This window comes from Python bivittatus, unplaced genomic scaffold, assembly GCF_059951505.1.
Source record: "Python bivittatus isolate LINGU-HERP-01145 unplaced genomic scaffold, Pbiv_v1 ctg000590_np1212, whole genome shotgun sequence".
Lineage (NCBI taxonomy): Eukaryota > Metazoa > Chordata > Lepidosauria > Squamata > Pythonidae > Python > Python bivittatus.
In genome coordinates this window covers 5129113-5153105 of record NW_028277086.1, presented here as the reverse complement: position 1 = coordinate 5153105, position 23993 = coordinate 5129113, and the positions used below count along the sequence as shown (strand labels likewise).

General features: G+C 42.6%; 1 protein-coding gene across 5 annotated transcripts in view; it reads left to right on the top strand.

Moving 5' to 3' along the window:
- Positions 1–1400: 1400 nt before the first annotated feature.
- Positions 1401–23993, top strand: part of DENND3 (DENN domain containing 3) — a 48660-nt gene continuing 26067 nt past the window's right edge. Inside the window, exons 1-8 of one of the 5 annotated variants that reach the window (XM_088148905.1) lie at positions 1401–1714; positions 7257–7301; positions 15275–15554; positions 17356–17471; positions 18429–18565; positions 19621–19732; positions 21090–21209; positions 22878–23096. In XM_088148905.1, the coding sequence (XP_088005031.1) occupies positions 1694–1714; positions 7257–7301; positions 15275–15554; positions 17356–17471; positions 18429–18565; positions 19621–19732; positions 21090–21209; positions 22878–23096 (1050 nt within the window). In that variant the 5' untranslated portion in view covers positions 1401–1693. Of the gene's footprint in view, positions 1715–7256; positions 7302–9739; positions 9956–15274; positions 15555–17355; positions 17472–18428; positions 18566–19620; positions 19733–21089; positions 21210–22877; positions 23097–23993 lie in introns of those variants that run through there. The other 4 variants (XM_088148906.1, XM_088148904.1, XM_088148907.1 and 1 more) reach the window with 4 other exon arrangements.

Genomic DNA, 23993 nt, shown 5'->3' with positions numbered 1-23993 from the left:
ATCCGAACTGGCATGACTGGGCATGAAAAGGGACTTTGCAAATGTCATGCCTGAAATTCTTAGAAAGGGAACCGAAAGTAAGACTGTCAATGCCATTAAAGAAATCTACCAGGTCACCATGGAAATCTCCAAAAGGACATTGCACAAGGGGAAAAGCTGCAGAACTGGACAACTAAACATGCTTTCCTTAAATTGAGAGGCTGCTTTGACCATGTTTGTGCCTGATGTGAAATCATGGTTTAACTATGGCTTACAGAATACAGCAGAATTATTGGGATTTGTGTAACATGCAAGATCATATTATTACCAGGATAGGTCAATATTCAATACACAGATTTGTCTATGCTAACCCATGGCTTATTAATTGATTGGCTGAGTGCCCAGAGGATGCTAATACAAAACCAGACAAATCCCATTGTGGCTGAGAGCAATTTGTGAACCCAGTGAATATCTGAGGTTTCCCAATTTAAACAAAAGAAGAAGAAGCCCCAGACATTGACTGGGTTCACATGACCTTGGCAAGTGGTACCAGAGGTGCTAATCTATAATGGCTTAGTCTGATACTTAAACCCAGCCATAGTTTCTAGCTCAGTGTGTTGTACCCACCAGACCAGACTGTGTCTTAGCACAATGAACATCATCCTCTTGCTGTCCTGACTTTTTGGAGGTCAACAGAGGAATATTAAGGAGGAATAAGGAAATTCTACCAGCCATACTTTCAAAGATGTTGTATTGCCAAATCTGTGTAATGGTGTGTGGGAATGACCTTGGGGGACAGGAGGAGGAGCCGCAGGCTAGGCAACAGCCAGATAAGAGGAAGCTGAAGGAATGGGGACGTGGCAAACGTCTCAGAAGGGGCCCTCCCTAGTTTCTTGGACTGTAAAGGCAACAAAGGAGAAATGTACTTTCAGACTTGCAAGATTCTGTTAATGTAACCTCACATTAAAGTAGAATTAGTTCTTCTGGGTGTGCTTTGGACTGGACTACCTTGCAAGGCTGACAACCTGTTAATCTCAGCTAAGCAGAGTGACCATATTTTCTAAGGCTCCACCAAGCCCTGGCATCACCATTTCAAAGGCATTGCTGTTCTCATGTTGCACAGAGGATCCAGTAACAGGCCAGAAACACTATGAGAAAATACCACTTGCATATCCACCGGTATGATAATTTTACCAAGTATCAGGAAGGAGTACGCTTAAATATTGTAACCTGCTAATCCTGGAAGGGTGTGTGTGTGTGTGTGTGAACGGCACTGGGTCCAAGTCCCTGCCAATCCTGAGCATTGATTCCCTACAGATTAGTTTCTCTACCCGCAGGAGGTTGGTCTGGCCCCTGAAGCGTGAAATGTGAACTTTGCTTGCTGGAGGATAAATAAATAGCTTGGTGACTTTCTGCCTGTCTAACCTTCCTTCCAGACCAGGTTCATCCGGTTTTGTCTAGGCAGTTTTGTTCCGCTCGAGCAGAAATACGAGGCCTGTGTCAGCCTTGTTATGGCCTGTGTGCCGAAGCAGAGGCTGTGTTGTGATCAAGCCCTGACGACAGCATGGCTTTGTGGACAAGCTTGTCCCCGAAATTCAGTCGCAGTTTCTTTCCACTGAAATTTGTGCGAGAGAAAGACAGAAAAATGCTCTTCCTGGATGCTTTTGACTGGCAACTGAAAATTTTAGCTTCTATTGCTGGCCGCTAAAAGGGGATGGTTACTAGTCCAAACAATGTGAGTATTAAGATCTTGCTTTTTAAAATTTATTTTATGGGATTTATAAACTGCCCCAATCAGAACTAACCCTGACTGGCATGGAATTCCCTCCTCTGTAATCTCAGATTAAAACAGAAACAGAGTACCTAATTTGTATAATTCAAAACTACTGTCGTTGTTGATTAATCCATGGGACTTTAAAAAATTGATTGCAGCAACTGGCCCCAATAAGAAATGGAATAAATAAAATCTTTAATACAAAACTGTTCAGTTTGTAGAAGAGAATCCTTCCTCTATCCTTGCAACCCCTTCCTGCTCCTCCATTACTCACCTGGAAAATATTTCATCTGGGCAAATTTCCACAGGGTTGTTGACAGATTACAGAGGGTTTAAATTGAGATTTCATTCTCTGGCAGGAGATTGAAAACCAAGAGCAAACCAACCAGATTACCTTTGAACACACACATAACTCTAAAAGAAGGGAACACTACAGGTAGTCCTCATTTAGTGACTGCCTTGTTTAGTGACTATTTGCAGTTATGATGAAAAAGTAACTTTGTAACTAATCCTCACATTTATGACCTTTGCAGATCTGTAAAGCAAAGAAAAGCTGAAGTAAGATTATAAGCACAGATGTGGTTTCACTTAGTGACTGCTTCATTTAATGACCAAGTTGCTGGTCACAAAATGAGGACTAACTGTATTGTGATAAAAATCAGATTTTTTCCCCATGTTTGTTACATGAGTTGATGGCACAGAAGAAGGGGTTCAAAAAATGCATGTGATGGCAATATTGCATAGTTCAATGTTAAAAGTCTTAAAAGTAAAGTTGGGGAAAAATTCTTAAGCTGTTTAATTTTAAAAAAATCAAGAAAGGTACTGTTAAGTATACCAGGAGAAGAAAGGGGAAGGAAAAAGGAACCCACGTCACTAGAACTGATGGCTGAACAAAATGGGCTTGACAAATTATTTGCTTTTTTTATGAACTAAAAGAAAATCACCTTGCTATTTGATGATTTGGCATATTTAAATGCAGAAAAAATAAAAAATAAAAATAGAGGCATACACCTTGGAATAAGAGCTGTTATTTCCAAGAAGTTTCTGGATTCAGGGTCCCCACTGCAAAGGTTCTTAATAATAATAATAATAATAATAATAATAATAATAATAATAATAGGTTGTAACTTGTAGCTGGAGCATCTAGGATATAATAAAGACGGAGGAACATTTAATGGTCTGGCTTGAAAAATCCCATTTTTACTGATCAAATATAACAGGTGGTCATAAAAAATATATCCAGTAGCCCACTCTAAGTATAAAAACATGTTAAAATTAACTCAAAAGAAAAAAAAACATTATGGAGGACTGACGCCCAAGCAACTCTGCTTAAAACCATCCTCAGGAGCTGTAAGTTTCTCCCCTCGCAGAGAAATCTTATGCGTATCTTCTTAGTGAAGCTAATACAACAGATCCCAAATAAATCTGCATAAAATTGCAGCTTCACAGAGTATGAAAAGGTAAGCGAGGGGAGAGGATGGTCATCCTTGGAGCGGGCAGGCAAAATCACATCGCTTTTGTAAGCTACATAAATCGCACTGTTAGTGCGATGACATCATGGCGTTGCCCAGAGTCCATTGGAGTCGGGCGACTAATACGCTCAAAAAAATAAATAAATAAAGTCACGGCGGCTTGCATTCTTGCATCAAGAAGTATGTTGAATCTGTTTTCACCAACAGCACCAGTTTCTCACTCGACAGTACTTATTTGTTGTTCCTGGACATGTAACTGCGACGCTCGCCTTGATTAAAACGCACCTTCCGCTGACCGCAGCAGCAGAGAGGCCCAGGTCTGGATCTCGAGGGTCCTGTTTCAAATACCCTGAACAGTTTGGCTCCCACAGTTTAGAATTGCCTCCTCGTGTAACCTTGTCATTCAGGCTTATCGCCGTTTAAATTAGGTATTCCTGTTGACAGAAGATTAGCGCACCTGAGCACATGAGGAACTTTGTTCCATGCAGGTAACTTACACGGCCAGCAAGATAAGGAGCGCGCGACAGTGTCAGCCAGAAAGGAACGGCTCAAGCTGTGCGTGGGTCATTTCAATAAGCTGCAAGCGTACAAAACTGTTTGCGGATGACATATATTTGTTCCTTGGGCTTTCTCAGAAGGCCCTTACCTTTTTACTGTTCTTCTGCCTAAGCTTTGTACCTTCCTACCTGGAACCAACAGTGTTTTGTTATCTATAATGACTCATTTTGGTTAATAGTTTCTGCTGGATGTCTTTCTTTCACATAATTATCAGTGTCCAATCATGGTCGTCCGCTGGAGGTTGCCGCTCCACTTCATCCCTGCGTACGACATCACAACACACTTATACAAAAGGGGCACAGCTTCTATCACAACAACACAATGCAACTTTTTCCTGCGTACAGTCAAGACAATTAAAGTAAATCCATAGGAACAGAGGGCCAGGTAAACAGAAATATTGGTTGGATTCATTAAGCCATGATTTTCGGCTAATCAATATGCGTGAAGTAAACCCAGCTTCATTCAGTCAAACCATGGTTAAACAACTCAAGAAACAGGAGTTTCTGAGAGAGCAGAAAACCATCACAGCAAGGCCAAAAAACCCCTAAAACAAAACAAATAGCGTCAGCTTGTTTCTTCCATGAGGACCGGTGGCCTTAAAAGAAATAAAATAATTTAGAAATCTGCATCACGCAAATTTTGCTAAATAGTATACTGTAAAAGTAAAAAAATCAAAAGGAGTGTGGTGGCACTTTTTTAGGCTAACGAATTTTACAAAAAGGCCTAAGCTTTTGCGAGCTGCAGTTTGATGCCTGTGAGCTGAACAATTTCTCACTCGACGGCCCTCTTAAAGTCCTGCTTGGAGGTCACTCTGAGGACTGCCATAAAATATCCTGGGAGGCTGAAATGCTCTGATACTCCTTTGTCTTTGTTGTGAGTCCAGATGTCAAAGTTGTGCCCGTTAATTCTTTGGTGCAAAGTTTGTCCCATTTGTCCTAGGTAGACTCCAAAGGGGCATTGCGGGCAGATGATAGCATAGATAATGTTGGAGGAAAAGCATGTGAAGGTGCTTCTCATCTTGGGTGGGTCCATATTGCCCCAGCCAGTAAATACAAGCACAGTTGAATGCCCTCTAGAGCAGTGTTTCTCAATCTCGGCAGCTTTAAGATGTGTGGACTTCGATTCCCAGAATTCCCCAGCCAGCCATGCTGGCTGGGGAATTCTGGGAGTTGAAGTCCACACATCTTAAAGTTGTTGAGGGAGAGAAACCCTACTGTAGACTTTCTGGACTGCACCAGCTTCGGAAAGACTACATACATATTTCAAGCATTCATTTCTGTATCAGACCAGAAAAGGTGCCATTCTATGGTACCATGAAGAACTACTTCCCTTTAAAAAAGGAAACATTATCTTTCTGTTCCATAGCTGATTTCTTCTTTCCACAGGGTTTAGAGAAACTGTCCTTCCTCACCACTTCACAGTTTTCTGCCTTGGGAAAACCCATCCTTAACAAACTGGAAAGGGAGGAGCAGAGATAAAGTCATGTGAAAAAGAAATCACGCCCTCTTTGAGTTCTACGGTTTAACGTATCAGGACATAAGGAAAATCATCTGGTGCTTAGCAGTTCTCAAAAGTAGGTAAATACAACCTCAGATGAACAACAACACATGACCTATTACACCATGTCATCATTTATTTTGCAAAAAGAAAGCCAAAATGGAGAAGCCACGTGGGAAAAACTAAGTACACCGTATGATTCAATAGCTTGTAGAGCCACCTTTAGCAGCAATAACTTGAAGTGATTGTTTTCTGGATGACTTTATCAGTCTCTCACATCTCTGGGGTGGAATTTTGGCCCCCTCTTCTTTACAACATTGCTTCAGTTCATTGAGGTTTGTGGGCATTTGTTTATGCACAGCTCTCTTGAGATCCCACCACAGCATTTCAATTGGGTTGAGGTCTGGACTTTGACTGGGCCATTGCAACACCTTGATTCTTTTCTTTTTCAGCCATTCTGTTGTAGATTTGCTGGTGTGCTTGGGATCATTGTCCTGTTGCATGACCCAATGTCGGCCAAGCTTTAGCTGTTGGAACGATGGCCTCACATTTGACTCTAGAATACTTTGGCATACAGAGGAGTTCGTGGTCGACTCAATGACTGCAAGATGCCCAGGTCCTGTGGCTGCAAAACAAGCCCAAATCATCACCCCTCCACCACCGTGCTTGATGCTCGGTATGAGATGTTTGTGCTGACATGCTGTGTTTGGTTTTCACCAAATGTGGCGCTGTGCATTATGGCCAAACATCTCCACTTTGGTCTCATCTGTCCAAAGGACAGTGTTCCAGAAGTCTTGTGATTTGTTCAGATGCAACTTTGCAAACCTAAGCTGTGCTGCCATGTTCTTTTTAGAGAGAAGAGGCTTTCTCCTGGCAACCCTTCCAATGTGAATTTGCTGGGACATCCACTCCTTGGAAGATTGGCAACTGTCTTGAATGTTTTCCACTTGTGAATCATCTTCCTCACTGTAGAATGAGGGACTTTAAATTGTTTGGAAATGGCCTTATAGCCCTTCCCAGACTGATGGGCAGTAACAATTGCTTCTCTAAGATCACTGCTGATGTCTTTACTCTTTGGCATTGTGTTAACACACACCTCAATGCTCAAGACCAGCAAACTCCTAAAACTTTGGCTTTTATAGAGGGAGTCACACTTGCTGACAATCAATTGATCAGGGCATTTGATTAGCAGCACCTGGCTGCTACTTAGCCTCTTCATACCTATGGGAGCAGTAAGGGTGAACTTAGTTTTTCACCCATGGCTTCTCCATTTTGGCTTTCTTTTTGTAAAATAAATGATGACATGGTGTAATAGGTCATGCATTGTTGTTCATCTGAGGTTGTATTTACCTACTTTTGAGAACTGCTAAGGACCAGATGATTTTTATTATGTCCTGATACGTAAAACCATAGAACTCAAAGAGGGCGTGCTTTCTTTTTCACACAACTGTACAAACACAGGCAACGCGGCTCTCTTCCTCGACCCCGAGATAAAATCTTGCCCGTCTCTACCAGCATAAAAGGGAAACTCTGCCAGCATAAAACCTGTTGCTCAAGCTGCCAGTCGCTCTCCTGGGACAGGTGTGATGCTGACAGAAAGAAGTGCAATTATTTACAAGGTTAAGGGCTAGGCTATGTTGCAAGGTAAATAGTTTCAGTTCCATGGGTGATCACACTGGGAAACTTGAAAGACCAGGCTAGGGATAGATTGCCATGAGTAAAATTGTCTGTGTGGTTGCTAGGAGCAGAAGACACTTGATGGCTCATAATCAATCAATCAATCAATCAATCAATCAGTCAAGTCAGTCAAAAGGGCCTCATTACAGACAGGGACTGGTACAACTCCAGCCTTGTTCCCTCTCCATCTGCCAATCTCTCTCCATCCCAGGAGAAGCGTCCAAACGTTTTGCAGGGTGACGGATGTTTGAATCAGATCGCGAGTAAATGCTCTGTTTAAGCAATATATTATTTTTCAGGTACTTTCTGAGATCTCATCTGGAAGTGCTGCAAGAAGCATTAAGGTAGTATGAACTCACCAGCTTTCCATGGCGGTTGCCATAAGAATGCCCCAACTCGTCCATATTGGAGGAAATGCCAAATCAGAGTCAAAAAAATGGGCAAAGTTTGGCATAGAGCAGTGTTGTCCAAACTTGGCCACTTTAAGATGAGTGGACTTCAACTCCCAGAATTCCCCAGCCAGCCATGCTGGCTGGGGAATTCTGGGAGTTGAAATCCACTCATCTTAAAGTGGCCAAGTTTGGACAACACTGGCATAGAGGCATTGCTCTGATACGGGTTTAGGGAATTACCCCCCATCGCCGGTCAGAACAGAGGCCTCTATGGTTTGGGAGATCTGGGTTTCAACTGACCCTCAACCATGGAAGTTCCCAGGGTGACTTTGGCCCCATCACTGATGGCCTTCGCCCAATAAGGCTGAAACAGAGAGCAGGCTGCAGACCCACCGGTGTAGATGCCAAGAAAGGAGATGCGGGCTGCACTGGAGGAGGAATTTTGGGAGATAGCAGCTGGAAAGCAGCACAGTCAGGGATGGGCCAATTTCATCCCTGGGGGAATGGTTTACTTCTAGAAAGTGTTTGAACTGCCCCTGGAATGATGTAGATTGGGAAGAGGTTCAGCATGGCCGGGTGGGGGAGGGGGGAGATGGGACAGAAAGTTTGGCTCCCATGCTGGCTGGAGAATTCTGGGAGTCGAAGTCCACCCATCTTAAAGGGCCAAGGTTGAGAAACACTGGACTGGATTTAGATTTTAGATTTATCCCTTTCTTATTTTTATAAATAACTCAAGGCGGCGAACGTACTTAATGCTCCTTCCTCCTCCTATTTTCCCCACCACAACAACCCTGTGAGGTGCTGAGAGAGAGGGACTGGCCCCAAGTCACCCCACCGGCTTTCATGCCTAAAGCAGGACTAGAACTCACTGCCTCCTGCTTTCTAGCCTGGAGCCCTCACCACTAGACCAACCTGGCTCGAGGGACCCTTAAGTTCCCTTCTGACTCATCCATTCTATCGCTGTATGAAAACACCCCCATTTCCTGGGTTCGCACAACATCCTGAGCCACACCAGGTTTGCACAGCAGACCAAACCGTGTTGTTAGAGAAGCACCACGATTTAAAGCAACCCAGCTGAGCAGCATGCCCCGGAAAGGCTGCAGCTGGGTCTTTCCTGTGACTGAGGCCATGCACTCTCCCTGGGACTACCTCACAGGGCTGTTGTGAGGGCAAAGGCAGAGAAGGAAAGCGCTGATGCTTCTTCGATGAAAGGCGGACTCGAAATAGCACAGCCAGATGTCTGACTTCCTGCCTCCAGGCCCGGGACGGCGCTCCTGCCTGCTCGCCTCCCATTGCTCCCCGAGCTGAGCCAACCAGTGCGGCGAGGGCCTTTGACGGACATGTCGCTAGCAGCTGAGGGCACGAGACGACCGGCTCTCAGGCCCTGCGGAGGGGTGAGCGGGGTCCTTTCCCCGCCTTGCCCCCCAGTGCTTGGAGGTCGTGGGAAGGGGGATCCCCCACAGGTCCTGCGGGCTTCTCCAGGCCAGAAGCACAGGCAGGTGTGAAAGCCTTCAAATCTGGGTGTTGGGGTCAGACTTTTTTTTTGAAAGATAGATAGATAGTTGTTCAGTCGTTAAGTCGTGTCCGACTCTTCGTGACCCCATGAACCATATTGCGCCAGGCCTTCCTGTCCTTCACTGCCTCCCTGAGTTGGCTCAGTTTCATGCTCATTGCTTCAGTGATGCTATCTCCCCATCTCATCCTCTGCCGTCCTCTTCTCCTTTGGCCCTCCATCTTTCCCAGCATCAGGGCCTTTTCCAAAGAGTCCTCTCTTCGCAAGACAGACAGACAGAAGAATGCAATGGGGAGGGCTCAGATCCGCCCCCAATGGTTTTAACCCAGGAATTCACTCTCCCTCCCCAGGAGTTTCCTTTCCTTTTTTTAAAAAAAAGCGGCTTTGTCTGTCTGTCTGCCCGCCCCCCCGCCCCCCACCCCACGCACAGGCTCTCAACCCTGCAGTACGGGAGAGAGCCGGTTCTTTTCGAAGAGAACCGTCCGGGGTCGTCCGGGCGCCCCTTTCCGACTCCCGGAGCGCACGGGAGGCCCGTCTGATTCCGAGGCGCGCGCGGCGAGCGAGCCCGTCTCGCAAGTAACTTGCAGTTTTCCCCGGAAGACGGCGTCGCTCATAAACACGCTGCCAATAAGTTGCGAATTTTACGGACAGGCTTGCAAATAAGTTGCAAACTGGATCGAAGGGGAGAAGCCCTCGGGGGCCGCGGTGGCGGGCCGGGGAGGAGCGCGAGGCGAGCGCCGCTCTCCGGCGGGCTCCGCTCGAAGCCAGCAGATGCCCGGTGCCTCCTGCCCGCCCCTTAACGCCGCCCCCCCCCCGGGGCAGTGAGTGGCGTCTGCGAGGCTCCTCCCCGGGAGGCGGGGGGCGCGCCCTCTCCTCCGCCTCCGCCGCCGCCTCTCTTTCGGGGCAGGATGGCGCGGCGCTCGCCGCACCCCCGCCCCAGGCTGGCTTGAGCCCGCGGCGCCTCTGCGCCTCCGATCCGGGTCGGGTCGGGTCGGGTCGGGGTCGGGCGATGGAAGAGCTGCTGCCCTCGGCCGTCCTGGAGGTCTGCGTCTGGGTCGGAGTCTCCAGGGAGAAGGCGAGAGACGCGCGCCAGGTAACCGGCGCGGGAGGGCAGCGGCGCCCGGGGATCCTGGCCGGGCGGGAATGTCGGGAGGCGCCCAGCCGCGGCCGGGGGGGGGGGGGGCTTCCGACGTTCCTCCGGGCCGCCTGGACAGCGTTCCGAGGCCCCCCTTCATCCCCGGAGCCGCCTCGCGCCGCGGGGTTCTTCGGGCGCCCTGGCCGCGGGGTTCGCCCGGAGGCGGCGAAAAGCCCGCCGGGGTCTTTCCCGAGGCGCCCTGGGGCGGACCGCGTGGGGCCGGGGGGAGCGGGGGCTCCCCTCGCCGGCTCCCTCGTTCCTTCGCCTCCTCCCCGGCCTCGCTTCGTTCCCGCCGCCGGAGGGCCGGGAAGCGCGAGTGGGCGAGCGGCCCGCGGTTGGCGAGGAGAGCGCGGGTTTTCCGGGATTGGCAAACTCCGACCCTGCCCCGGCTGGGGCGCTGCGTTGGCTGCCAGCCGTCCCTCGGCAACACCTTCTGCTTCTGGCACCTGTGGAAAATGGTGGCGCAACAGGTCACCTTCCTGAGGCCGTGGAGGGCTGACGTTTTGTTCTGTTCCGCTTGTTTGCAACCGGCGTATGGATCCAGCGGTTCTTGACAGAGATTGGGGAGGCGAGGCGGCCTGGGGGTGACGGGCGAAATGGCAGGAAAGGAAAATGGCATAGTTGCTGCCTGGACTTAAATGGGGGTGACTCTTTTGTTGCTGGCAGCTAAAGATTACAGCACTCTGTTAATTTCTCAGTGAAAATGTCTGATTCTGAAGGTGGGACAACTGGCAGTATGTACTATTAACTCATTACTGGTCTTGTGTTTTTAAAACCACTTTGCCAGACCCCGGTTGATTACTCTCTTGTGTCTTTTTACCACCACAAGCCCTCCCAACTGTCATCTGCAGCTTCCGCCTCTTCATGGTTAGCAGTGTGCCGTTGCGTGCAAGCCAGAATGTTGCACCACCTTAAGGCATCTGGATGATCTGAAGTTGGGGGAGAGGTTTGCTTAAAGGAGAATGGGAAGAGTTCACATGCTTCTCTTTGGATGCGGTGCTCACAGACTTCCAATGCTTCATGTACTGCCTTTGCTGTGTGAATATTTTGCTAGTTTTAGGTCGGAGATACACAATCTGAAGCTTCACAGCTGCAGCTGACATCTGAAAGCTTTGAACACAACCCTAGAGGCTCCCAAAAGGGACATTTTTACATCCGTGACTGGAGAGTAATCATATGAACAGCATTTCATTTTTGCCAAGTTTAAGAGTAAAAGAAATGACATTTCTCATTTCTTCCGCTACTCTTAAATTGTTTATAATACTCGGTGGCTAAATCTGTCCCTTGGTTTAGAAAACATTAGGCATCTCTAGTATGGAGAAAGCTGACCTGTTGAATTTCTGTGGAACTCTACTTTACAAAAAATTGCCTAACGGAGAATAGCATTTTATCTGTTTTGCATTATTACTTACATGTGGTAATAAGGGCGGGAGGAAACATCTTCCCATTTGTTAACCTCAGTAAAATGAACAGGATGTAACTGAGCTGATTTTTTTCTTTAATTGGTGGTAATTGATATGAATAGTGTTGCTCATTTCCCTTCTTTATAATATTTGTTTATCTGGCTAAAGAAAACATAGAATGATGTTGTTACTTGTTAATACTCAGATTATTCTATAAACTGCTACCATGTTCCATTCTAAGCCGATCCGGTATTAAGCAACACTTGAAGCTGTAGTTTTGAAGAGGGTAGTTAAATATGATTTTGCCTAATGCCAATATCTGGATATATAGACACTGTCTTATTCCTTGGCCTTGCGAGTGTTAATATTCCTTTGAGTTCAGGGAATTGGATGAGCGAGCAAGAATATTTTGAACTCAGTTGTTAGTTTCGCTCTCCTTGAACAGCTCACTACATTTTAGTTCTTATTTATCTGTGTAGGTTCAAGGATAGCGCATGTAATTTTTATACAGCATGACAGTAGAAAAACAGCACAATAGAACACTATTATTAGTATTAGAGGATAAATAGTCTGATCAATATGAGGAAGCTTCTAATTAGATTTGTGTTACTATATAGTGAAGATATCGGTCCAGATTTTCCATGCCCACTGTAATTTTGTATTATATGAGGTATGATCAGGAATGACTTTATATACAGTATGGTGTAAAGTCTGCTTGTTTGCTAAGAACTAGATGATCTCCTTCCTTCATGTTCTGTAGACAATATAGCATATGTTGTAATGTGATGGCACAAGGATATGTCTGTTCCGACTGAGTCATAAGGGCTCGCAAAACTGTTTCCAATGAACTTTGGAGAAAAACAGCTAAAAAAATTTCCAAGGGTAGTATGGTTCATCCTGCCTTTTTTAAAACAGTCATTTTTCCAGTGTCTATGAGCATGTTATTGCTCAGCTAGTTCACAGGTTTTTTAATACATTAAACATTTCTGTATTTAACAACATACTATTGGTCATGGTTTGCCAAAAAGTGAAGAGACAAAAGCACAGACTTCTGGAAGCACATTTAGCTAGGTTCCCCTTGCCTCCCACAATATGTTGTATTTAATATTATTGTGTAGCTGTACATTACAGAGTTGAGTGGAAACAATGGCTGATCCCATAGGGTGTGAGGCTGGAGGTCTGAGGTTCCTCTTCCAGAAGCCTTCTGGACTGTCACATCCTGATCCCACCTTCTGCTTTGGGGTAGTAACTTGGTAGTTTCTGTGGCCTCCACTTATCTTCCAAGTGGTGCCCCATGTGATGTTCAACCCTTACTAATAGAAGCGAATATGTATAGCTCAGGGTTGAACTGTGGAGTCCTTGGGGTTCTCTGAGCTTGGTTGTTTTCTTGCAAACGTTTCATTACTGGGCTAGGTAACATCTTCAGTGCTAGAAGGGAGTGGGGTTTGCTCTCTGTTTATATATTGTGGCATGCCCTGCCAGTGTTGGTGGGGGTTTTGTTTTGTTTTATTTTTTTCCCCTCTGGTAGTTCCTTGATTAAGGCATTGTTTACTGCTGATTGTATGTCTGGTGATAATCTTGGTGTTAATCTCTGCTTATCTGGGTGATGATTGCTGGTGAGGAGATGTTCTGGTCTTTTGTTTTCCTTTCTATTGTCTCTTTTGAATAATGTGTAGATGTTGTTTATCTCTATGTGCCTGTTGATGGCTGCCTTGTCTGAATACCAAGCTTCCAAGAATTCCCTTGCATTTTTGGATTTAGCTTGGTCTAAGATGCTGACAGTTTCCCAGTTAAAGCTATGGTTAAGCCTGTCCATGTGTTGTGAGATTAAGGAGTTTTCATCATGTCTTCTGACTGCTAGTTGGTGTTCATGGATGCGCTCTGCAAGCCTTCTGCTTGTCTGTCCTACATAGTGGTTGTTACAGTCCTTACGTTGTGTGTTGTAGGTGACTGCTTTTTTCTTCTTGGGCTACTGGGTTTTTTGGTTTACTTAAAATATTTTGGAGGGCTTTAGTTGGTTTTTATGCTGTGGTGATTCCATGTGGTTGTAATAGTCTGTTGGTGGTTTCTGAGACGTTTCTGATGTATGGCAGTGTTCTCCTTACTCCTTACTCCTGGTGTGTTAGAGGGATAGGGCTTGCACACTCTCCTGCCATTTTAGCAATTAACAGGAAAAAGTGAAAAAAAATGAAATAATTCCTAGAATGTTAGCTCCTGGCCATAGAACATTGAGATGTGTGGCTAGAGGTTTCAGCCCTTCCTTGGAAGATTGGTCAATCTCAAAAGAGGTGAACAAAATCAAACATTATTTATAAAAAAAGATGAACTATAATAACATTTTAAAACCTTTGATATTAAAATGCCAACCTACAGAACTGTTCCAATGAAGGGTAAACAGCAGCTTCAAAAGGAAATTCCAAAAGAAAATACAATTGCTGCAAGATGGTGCTGATCTGCTATGAATAAGTACATTAAAATTCGCTGAAAAGAAATTGGAACAGGATTTTGAATTCTTACTGAAAATTGTAGAAATGACTAAAAAGAAATTCAGCATGAAGCATTTTTTTCTAAGATTAAATAAACCAAACCAGCTCCAATCTAAAGTGAGAAGAGTTTGTAGATGGGAATAGTTTGTTCCCTTGTACAAATGCCAATGAATTTTTGGCATGCAAGTTAACAGTGAGATTTGTGATGAGTCCAGTTGTATGCTATTGTTTAAATTTTCTCCGTATGGTTCTGAGATACTGTAGCATTCTTGGAAATCAAGATTATGTTAAATGTTAACACTCTGCTTTGTGTTTCTCAGAGGATTTTAATTACATTTTAATTGATATAATGGAGCCTGGGGTGGGGGGCACCAAAAGAAGTAGCTGTAATGAGCAGGATGTAGACCAGGAATTTAGAGTTTGGCCATTGTTGCACTTCTTCATCTTACTTTTCCGGTGTGCTACTTGCATATTTCATGTTTTGTTTTTTAATACACTGTATATGCGAGTTCATAAATTGTGGCTTCATAAATCCTTGGCAGTCTAGGGTTAATAATTGAGTAACAGAAAGAGCTTCCTCTTGTTTATAGGAAGAGAATATTGTTGCTGAGACACTTTCATCATGAAGGAAGCTCAAATGATCAAAGATTGCAGTCATACAAGAATGGCTCCAATCAGCCTCTGCATTCTTGATAGTGGCAGTAGCTTGTCTGATAGGATTCCATTTCTGACTTACACTAAGAGATCAATGTAAGGTGACCTGCTTATCAGCAAATATTTTAGAAGGAAACATTTTGGTGATATTTTACAACTTATGGGCAACGTCTTGGTATTCAAGGACCACACTTATATTTTTGGAGAGTTGAGGGCTAGTCATGAGGGTTATAGAGCCAGTTTGGTGGACTGGTGAAGGTGCTGGACTAGAAACGAGGAGGCCATGAGTTCTAGTCCTCCTTATGGATGAAGCCTAATTTGGTCCAGTCGTTCTCTTTCAGCCCAACCACCTCATAGAGTTGTTGTGGTAGGGAAAATGGGAGATGGGAGCATTACATACACCACCTTGAGTTGTACAAATAAAAGTGGGTTATAAATCTAATAATAAATTAAAAAATAAACATAGGCAGGACTGTAGCAGAATTTTTTGTTTTGTAATTGCCATATGCCTGTTTTAGGGTCTATACTATAGCTTTTATCTGTTTCCAGTCTCAGAGTGTCTTCAGTTTTTAGCAATCGTAACCAAGGAGGTTTCTGAGAGCTGCAAAAAAGGTACTTGGAAGATGCCTGTCCCTCTTTCACAGTAATGAGTAAGAGCTGCTGAATATTAAAAGCTGATTTAACCGATTGACTTTCACAAAATCCATACTAATTATTTTGATTCTGTTTTTCAGCTTGCTCGGAAAAAGGATCTGAAAAGCATTCCTCCACTTGAACCAGAAGTTCTTTCCGTTTTTGTACCTCCATTTATCAGCAAGCAAGATTTACAAGCCCTTCCTTTTAATAGTAATGCTTTCAATAAAGCAAAACGCCGTTCCTTTCGAAAAAAGAAAGAGAAATTTAAGATTGAGAATGCAAAGGCTCTGAATGGAGCCCCCAAAGTACCTGAGGATGAAGATGTCAGCGTTCCCAAAGATGTCGACCTCAATGGATTGCCCCAGCTTTGCTTTCCAGGTATTTCTTTTATTTTTAAGATTTATAAATCACTTCGCTGCAGAGGCTCGACTGTATGACTAGAGGTATTGTGTGACTTTTATTTTAGCTACCGATATCAAGGTCTGGTAACATTTGCAGCTACACAGGTGAGAGTGTAGAGGCCGGCTTCACATCTCAAGTTAAGGTTTCTTTTAATCTGGTTTGTTTGTTTATTCCTTCAACTTATACCTTGCCAAATTTTATTGACTCCTGGTGGCTTACAGCAATATCTGCAGGACGATCTACTCCAGCCCAACCGACCAGATCCAACAGGGAGAAACAACGATCCATCCCACATTGTTTGGGGGTTCGGGGGATGGGGGGAGGAGGGGGCTGGCCCCCTCCTTGCTGACATTTCAGAAGCTTTTAAAGACAGAGCTGTTTCAGAGAGCCTTGCCCTGATTTTATCATGCCATCTTTAACTTCTATTGTTATTGTTTATATTTTTATGTTTGGGAGGTGTTTGCTTTGATTGTTTTTATGGAATTTTATACCATGGATGATTGATTAGTTTTGTATTCTGTGTAAGCCACTGAAAGTCTCTTGACTGCAGTGGGATAGAAATGTGAAAAATAATAAATAAGTAAATGCAAAACATTGCAATATCCACAGAATCAAAATAAACTATAATTAGTAATTAATTGATTATGTGCCATCAAACTGGTATCAGTTCTCAGCCACCACACAGATAGATTTTCTTCTAAGATGATCTATCCCCAACCTGCACCCATCTTCCCCGTAACTGAGTCCATCTCCTTGGACACAATGGGCTGGTCCTCCTCTTCTTCTCTTACCTTCCACCTTTCCCAGCATCAGAGCCTTCTCCTGAGAGCTGGGTCTTTTGCACAATGTGTCTGAAGTAGGATCATTTGAGCCTGGTTGTTTGTGCCTTGAGTGAGATTGAACAACAAATAATACATACTCTCAATAAATATGCAATACCAAAAAAACTAATAAGATCTGGTTTCCAATGATACATGACCCTTCCCCAAAGGCCCTCTAGAAAGATTTGGTCTCACTTCCTTCCAGTAAGTGTGGCATACATATCACAGAGTTCATCCCACATGCCAGGCCAAAGTCATACAAGCTATGTTATGTGTTTGATGTGTGAAGATAGCCTGTGATGAGCCTTGATTATGGTGCACTGCATCTGAAACTCTGAAGATTGTCATGATTATTCAGCCCTTGTTCTGTCTTCTTATTTTGGACCAGTGGATCAACACTGCTTTCCCTGCACTTCCTTTAAGACTAAAATGTGTCATACTTTGTGTGCAAAGTATGAAATCTTCAGAGTGTTCTTGATAAACATCAGATTACTTCAACCAACGCCTTGGCAGAATAAAATGTGTCCTCCCTTTGATTGTCACCTCAGGGTCTTCTCAGAGTCCCTTCCTTTCTATGCTACACGAGGGGTGGCTTTTCCTAACAAGTTAAAAAGGTTTTATTTCATTGTACCTTTGGCCCAAGCAGAATGTTTTCATTTTTTTCTTTTCAGTAGGAAGTTAATTATATTATTTGTTGGTTTCAGTTGTTGTTTCACCTCTTAGGATCGATTGGGAGTAGAGCGGTCTAGAAATGCTGTAAACAAACAAATAAATTATTGGGTTTAGGCAATACGTTGGCTTCAACCCAGTTCCTTAGTTAAAAAGTGTTGATTTTTATGACCCCTGCTAATTTTCAGGGGTTTGTAAATATGTGAATTATGTTCCTTGTACTGATGCGATATTCTGGAAGATCTGTGCTGTCTTTCTGAAATGCTTTTCCTTTGTTTTTTTTACAGGAGGATTTTATATCACATGTGAATCTAGAGAGGACCACATCCATTTTCTTGTTTTCACAGATGTTTTTGGAAACCGAACGTACGGAGTTGTGGCCCAGTATTACCAGCCTATGCAAGTATGTTTTTTAATTGGTTTCTTTGGCCTTAATAAAGCTATTCCAGCTGAGCTGTTGACTAATTTTAGAATTTATTGACTATTTTGAATCCGTTGTCTTTATCTCTAGCTTTGAGATTCACTTACGTTTGGAGTATAATGTTCTGAAAATAATAGTTCTTGATCATGTGTTCTAGTCATAAAAATATATAGAGTGAATCCATATAATAATATTTTGACTTTGCTAACTTCCTAATACAGAAACCAAGTCCTGTGGAGTTGGTTTCTGAAATATGGGCTTTTACCAAATCATTTAAAAACTAAATTGGGTTCCAGCTGTCTGACATATCCAGCAATATGCCTAAAACTGACTGGCCATATTCATTTTGTTTCATTACATTTCATTTCTGTACTGTTCTTCCTCTCTTTTTAAAATATAACTGTAATAATAATTTTTACATAAGTAAAAAAGCAAATGTAAAGAAAATATATGAAGAAAGGAGAGGAGATGAAGAGAAAGAAGAAAAAGAAAGTGCAAAAAGCAAAGCGGAATAAGAAGGAAAAATAGTTAAAGAAACAAGAAAAAAGAAGCAACTTCCGACCTTCTTTTCAACAGTTATGAACCAACTCGTTATACAACTACAAAATTAAAAGCAAAGTTGATTTAAAAAAAATAGCAACCTGAAATAAAAAATAGGCATACTTTAAGAGAGCCTGGTGCTAGAGTAGTTATTATCCTGGAAATGCCTCGGCGAAAAGGCATATCTTCAATTCTTCGTTTGAAAGACAGATGGCAAGGAGGTCAGCTAAGCACCTCCCTAACTGAAGTGTCGCAGCTGAGCAGGACATGATGGTTTAGTGACCTCCTCCTGATTCTGTGATAGTTGTGTCTCTGTGTGTATGTGAATGACATCCCCATTCTCGAAAACAGAATTCTTGAGAGACAACCAAATCACAAGTGGATGTGTTTTTCTTGTAGGATGGACGCCTCTACAACGGGCAGGTACATTGGGAAAACACACAGGGCTCTAGAGTCGATACGTGCTTTGTACCATTTGCTGTTTGTGTCATATCCAGGTATCCATATTTCAATGCCCTCAAGGACTGTTTGTCTTGGTAAGGATGAATATTTGGGTTCCTTTTTCTTTGTAAGAACAAATATAACTGCTGTGATAGAGGCATGATTTTCTTAGCAGTTACGAGAATTGTCAGAATATGATAAGCAGGGGAAGCTTAACGCCGAAGACGAATTGATACATTGATAATTAACAGCATTTATGTAGACTTTCTTTTCTGAACGTGATTTCAGTTTTCACAGTTCGATTTCTTTCATACTGAAATCGTGTTGATTTCCATTTGACAGTGTTTCTCATGATGACTGATTTTTGTAGAGAAGATTTCAACATGAGGGGTAGACTGTGTCGCCATTAGATGGACACAGGGTTGGTTGTGCAATCGTACCCAACAAGTATATGTCAGTGGCTCTTTGTCAAGCACACTTTTATTGTTAGTGCAGATGTAGTTCTAATCTTCCATATACAGGTAGTCTTCGTTTAGTGATTGCCTCATTTAGTGACTGTTTGCAGTTACAGTGGTGATGAAAAGGTAACTTTATGACCAATCCTCACATTTATGACCTTTGCAGGTCTGTAAAGCAAAGGAAAGCTGAAGTCAGATCATCAGCACAGTTGTGGTTTCACTTAGCAACTGCTTCACTTAGCGACTAAGTTGCTGATCCACTTGTGGTCCCTAAATGAGGACTTCCTGTAGTTAGAAACCACTTCTAAGTAGTTTCTTAGAGATTCTGATAGCAAATGTGGACAGGGCGCTCCTATTATAAATTCCCATCTTCTAAATTTTTTAAGTGATGTGCTGAATATTATGTTCTACTGCTTAGACTTTAATTTTATATAGTAATAATAAGTTAGCTTAATAACTCACTTCACTAGATTAAATTTGCACGAATTGTTCTACAAGGGAATTTCTTAAAGCTTACAGATCTAAATTCGGGTATGAAAGGTCAGAATTATATTAGTGCAAAATTAAAGAACAATAAGCTGGTAATTATTTGCAGAAGAAAAAATGTTTGGAAGGTATGAGAATTCTCCTCAAGCGGTGTTGTCTTCTGCTAAAAGTGCTTCCCTACTACTTGCTGTCATTTTTAACTGCAGCTTATTGGTGCGGCTGAAGCCTTACAAAGACTTCGAAATTGAGGAGCATATAAAAGAATTTGCAGCAAAATTGTCCTTGATACCGAGCCCTCCTCCAGGGCCGCTTCATCTGGTAAATACTTAAGATACGCTACGCTTAAAATTTCCTGAGCTTTAGTGCAAACCAAGGAACGTTAAGAGCTTTTTAAAAGCTAGGGCATTTGAGGAGGGATCAGTGAGGATTTCCTGCTCACCCTGTTTCCCTTGCAAAATGCCCATCTTGGACTTTTCTTGATGCGTAACAGGGTGCTCAGAATTAAAATGTTTTTGGCAGGGCGGGATCTGAACTCTGTTTCCTTTTCTTTTCCTGATCTCGTGCTTCTGCTTTGTTTCGCCCAGTTGAAGTCCACACATCTTAAAGTTGCCAAGGTTGGGAAACACTGGTTTAGCCTCCTACTCCTTACACCTTTTCTGGGCTCTGCGTAGCGTTGGTCACCCCGAAAGAGTGTAGCATGATGTGGGTATAAGTACGTACAGGATTCTTAGACATATAATGGAGATGGAGTTCTGTATAGAATGTGGCATAATTCATCGATGCGTTCTGATACAGTCTGTGGGAAACTGCAGCATTTTCTGGTTTTTTGGGAGTTGTCCAAAAGGTGCAGCCCATTGACATTGTTTTTGTGGCTGCCAGAGCCCTCTGGAGTGGGTGGGCCAAACATTTAAGCCCCTTTTTGTGTTTATTGGGATTCCTTTGGTTGAATAAGCACAAAGGGGGATGCTTTGAGCCTTTTTGAAATGTCCACTTCCATTCAAAACAGGATGTTTGGAAAGTTTTGCCCTCAAAACAGTTCAAAATGAAATGTTTTGCACAACTCTGCTTTGTAGTAATTCTGTTTTTGTCTCTCTGATTCCGGATAGTGTTGCTTGAAGATACTTGCTCTTCAACTACCAATGTTTCTGGGTGAAATAAAAGGGCTGATTATTACTTTTCAAGTTGTGTAAGACTTGGGTCTAGACCACTTAAGCAAAAGTCTTTTTTCTGTAGGGTCTCCCCTACTTCCAGCTTAATAACATCTGAGGAGTGTTCCTACAGTTACAGTGGACTGGTCCTGAGTTGCAGGAAGGCAGATTCTCCATATACTGTAAATTGCTTTTCTTGCTTGAAAATGATTAGGTCTATCATAATAGATGTTTTTTTATGCTTATAGAATAATGCAGTTATTAGGAATGTCAGTTTCTCAGTCTTCATGCTTATCAAGAAAAATATGAAAGGAACTTTGATTATTATCAAGTCATCTTGCTATATTACCATGTCATATCCTAAACTGTTCAAAATAATTGTTTTGCATATAAGACATTTGTTGGGTCCAGACAACATTGCCTATTCCTCTCTGGTTCTCTTTAGAAAATGAATTGTAATCTCCATCTGCAGTTTGTGGTGATGAAACCTACAAAAAACTGAATATCCCCATCTGTTATTCTTCTAGCTGTTTAATATGAAGCCTCTCCAAGTAGTATTTCCGTCTCAGGAGGATCCTGACAGTCCAGTTATTGACTTGGATCTCCATCTTCCCTTTCTTTGCTTCAAGCCGGAACAGATTTTACAGGTAGAGCGTTCTTTAAGCAGACGGAAGTTTTCTCTGTCAATCATTTGCCAAATTGTACAGGGTTACCTTAGCCCAGTGTTTCTCAACTTCAGCAACCTTAAGACATTGTGGACCTCAACTCCCAGAATTCCCCAGCCAGCATGCTGGCTGGGGAATTCTGGGAGCTGAAATCCACACATCTTAAAGTTGCTGAGGTTAAGAAACCCTGCCTTAGCCAAGTGCTGTTGTTCTGCAGAGGTCTTGCTGGTGGGGACATCTTGAGAGATAGAAATAACTTAGGAGGACAGTTGTGGAGGTTTATACAACTATATGGGGCATAAAGAAAATGAATAGAGACTTCATATGTAAACATATTTAGTTGCACTGTGCATAAAGACTAACTTAACTGCAGGCTCCACATTTTGCTTTCCTGTTGAAGGTTCCCCCATTTATTCTCCTTTGGAAACTAGTTTCTACATGGTTCTCTAATCCCTAACTGCCATCCTCAGTGATAGGATTCACTAAAATGTTTTTGGGGCACCTCCTCTTTTAAAAGTCTGACTTTTATTGTTGAATTTTGAGCTATTTGTCCTTCCATGTGCCTCGTTACATGTCTGTGCACGGGGTCAGAGTGATGCTTCACCCCAGTATCTTTTTCATAACTTGGTTGTCCTCCTACATCAGGTGATCTCTATAAATTTCCCTTCACTCTGTTGGTTATTTCTTGCACAGAGTTGTTCCAAATAAAACACTGCCTGTGTTCTGTTCCTTAAAAGTCATGGAAGAGCTTTTCCCTCTTCCAGTTGTTCTGCTGAATAGTTCTTTGATATGAGAAATAACATGAAAAATACGTAACCAGTATTATATTTCTTTCTTTCTCAGAGAATCATTGTTTTTCTTAAATAAACTCATCATCCCTCCTCCCCCAAAGTACAATGCTAGTGAGTAATATGCAATTTGTACTGTGGAACAATTCACCAACTATTCAGTTCGTTTTTTTAACAACTACAAAAAAATTAAAGTGACCTTTTTCAGGGGAATATGCTTCTGTCTGAGTGCTCACACATCAAATGTTAGAGTAGCTTCTTTGTCTTGCTTCTTTTTTTTTTTTTTTCTTAATTAAATTCAAAACACACACAATTAACTCACTGGATGAATTAAGAGATGCAAAATTGTAGTACTTTTTTGGGTTTTTTGGCTAAAGACAATATGAATTTTAACTGTATATTTATTTATTGTTTTAATATGTTGTAAGCCGCCCAGAGTCCCCCATTGGGGGGAGATGGGCGGGGACAAGTTTAAAAAATAAATTAAATAAATAAATAAACTATATAGAGGCTTTTGATATCAAAGCTTCACAGGCTTTGCACAGTTTAATGTATCTTTTTAAAAATGTTGTGCAGGAAGTATTTTGGACAGAAATTGCTTTCTGTCTATAAAAATGTGCCTGTTCTGTTCCTAGGAAAACAGGTTTGAGCGTACGTTGATATGCGTGCGCAACGTTGAGCACTCTGAACAAGACAGCAGAACGCTGCTGATTCGGATCTCATGGAGATATGAATGGCAAGGGATACTGATACAATGCATTTGAAATAGCTGAGCATTTAAAAATTAAAATATATGATTTTGTATGTGGCTGTCCTGTTATCTAAAAGTTATGGCGATCTGTTGGTTTTCCTTTCTTCTCAGATCATTACTTGTATTTTGACTGAACGAAAAATTGTCTTCTTCTGTTCTGACTGGGCGCTGCTGACGCTGGTATCCGAATGCTTCATGTTATACATTCATCCTATTCAGTGGCAACACACTTTTGTACCCATCCTGTCTCGCCAGATGCTGGATTTTGTCATGGCACCCACCTCCTTCCTTATGGGGTGTCACATCGACCACTTCGAAGAAGTTTGCAAGGTCGGTGGTGAATCGTGTTCTAGATCTGCAGCTTCACTTTTATCTCTGCACAGACATCAGTAAAAACTGTAACCAAGCTGCATTTGTTGATCCCATTGATAAAAGCATTATTTGCTATGACTGCATATTCAGGAAATCTCTTAAAGTGACCACATTTTATCAGCTTGCCAATTACGGGACACATTTAGATTTTTGAAATACACCATCTGATACCCTGTGACATTCATGTTACGGGGTCTTGACAGAAACATTTATTTTTAAATCACTGTCTGAGGGAAAAAGTGGTGTCCCTTTTTTATTTATTTATTTATTTTTTTTACTAAAAGACAAATACATTACTGATTCAGAATCATAGATTAGGTCAGTAGGTAAGCATACACATAATGAGGTTTCTACATTAATGTATCAAAGATTAGTTGTCTGTTAAAATAGCTGATTATGTTTAAGTCTGTATGAAACCAAGAAGTGGGAATGAGTTGCTCCATTGAAAGTACTTATTTTATTTTTATTTATTTGAATTTATAAGCTGTCCAACTCTAACCACCAAACGCCTCTTTAAGTTCTGGATATTTATAGCCTTTCAGGTTATTTCTCTAATAATTAAAGTTTGGACAGATTGTCATGAATAATCGCATGAGATACTCGCAACTATGACATCTTTGTGCCATGCCTCTAAACATGCTTCAACCTAACCTTCTTTTGTACAGGTAGTCCTCGCTTAACAACCACAATTGGGACTGGCAATTCTGTTGCTAAGCGATGCAGTCATTAAGAGAGAGATCATGTGACTGCAACGAGCTTATGACCTCACTTCCATTTCCATCATTAAGCGAATCACCCGCGGACGTGAGGCATCACGTGACTGCGACTTGCGATTTTGCTGCCGGCTTCTCCGTT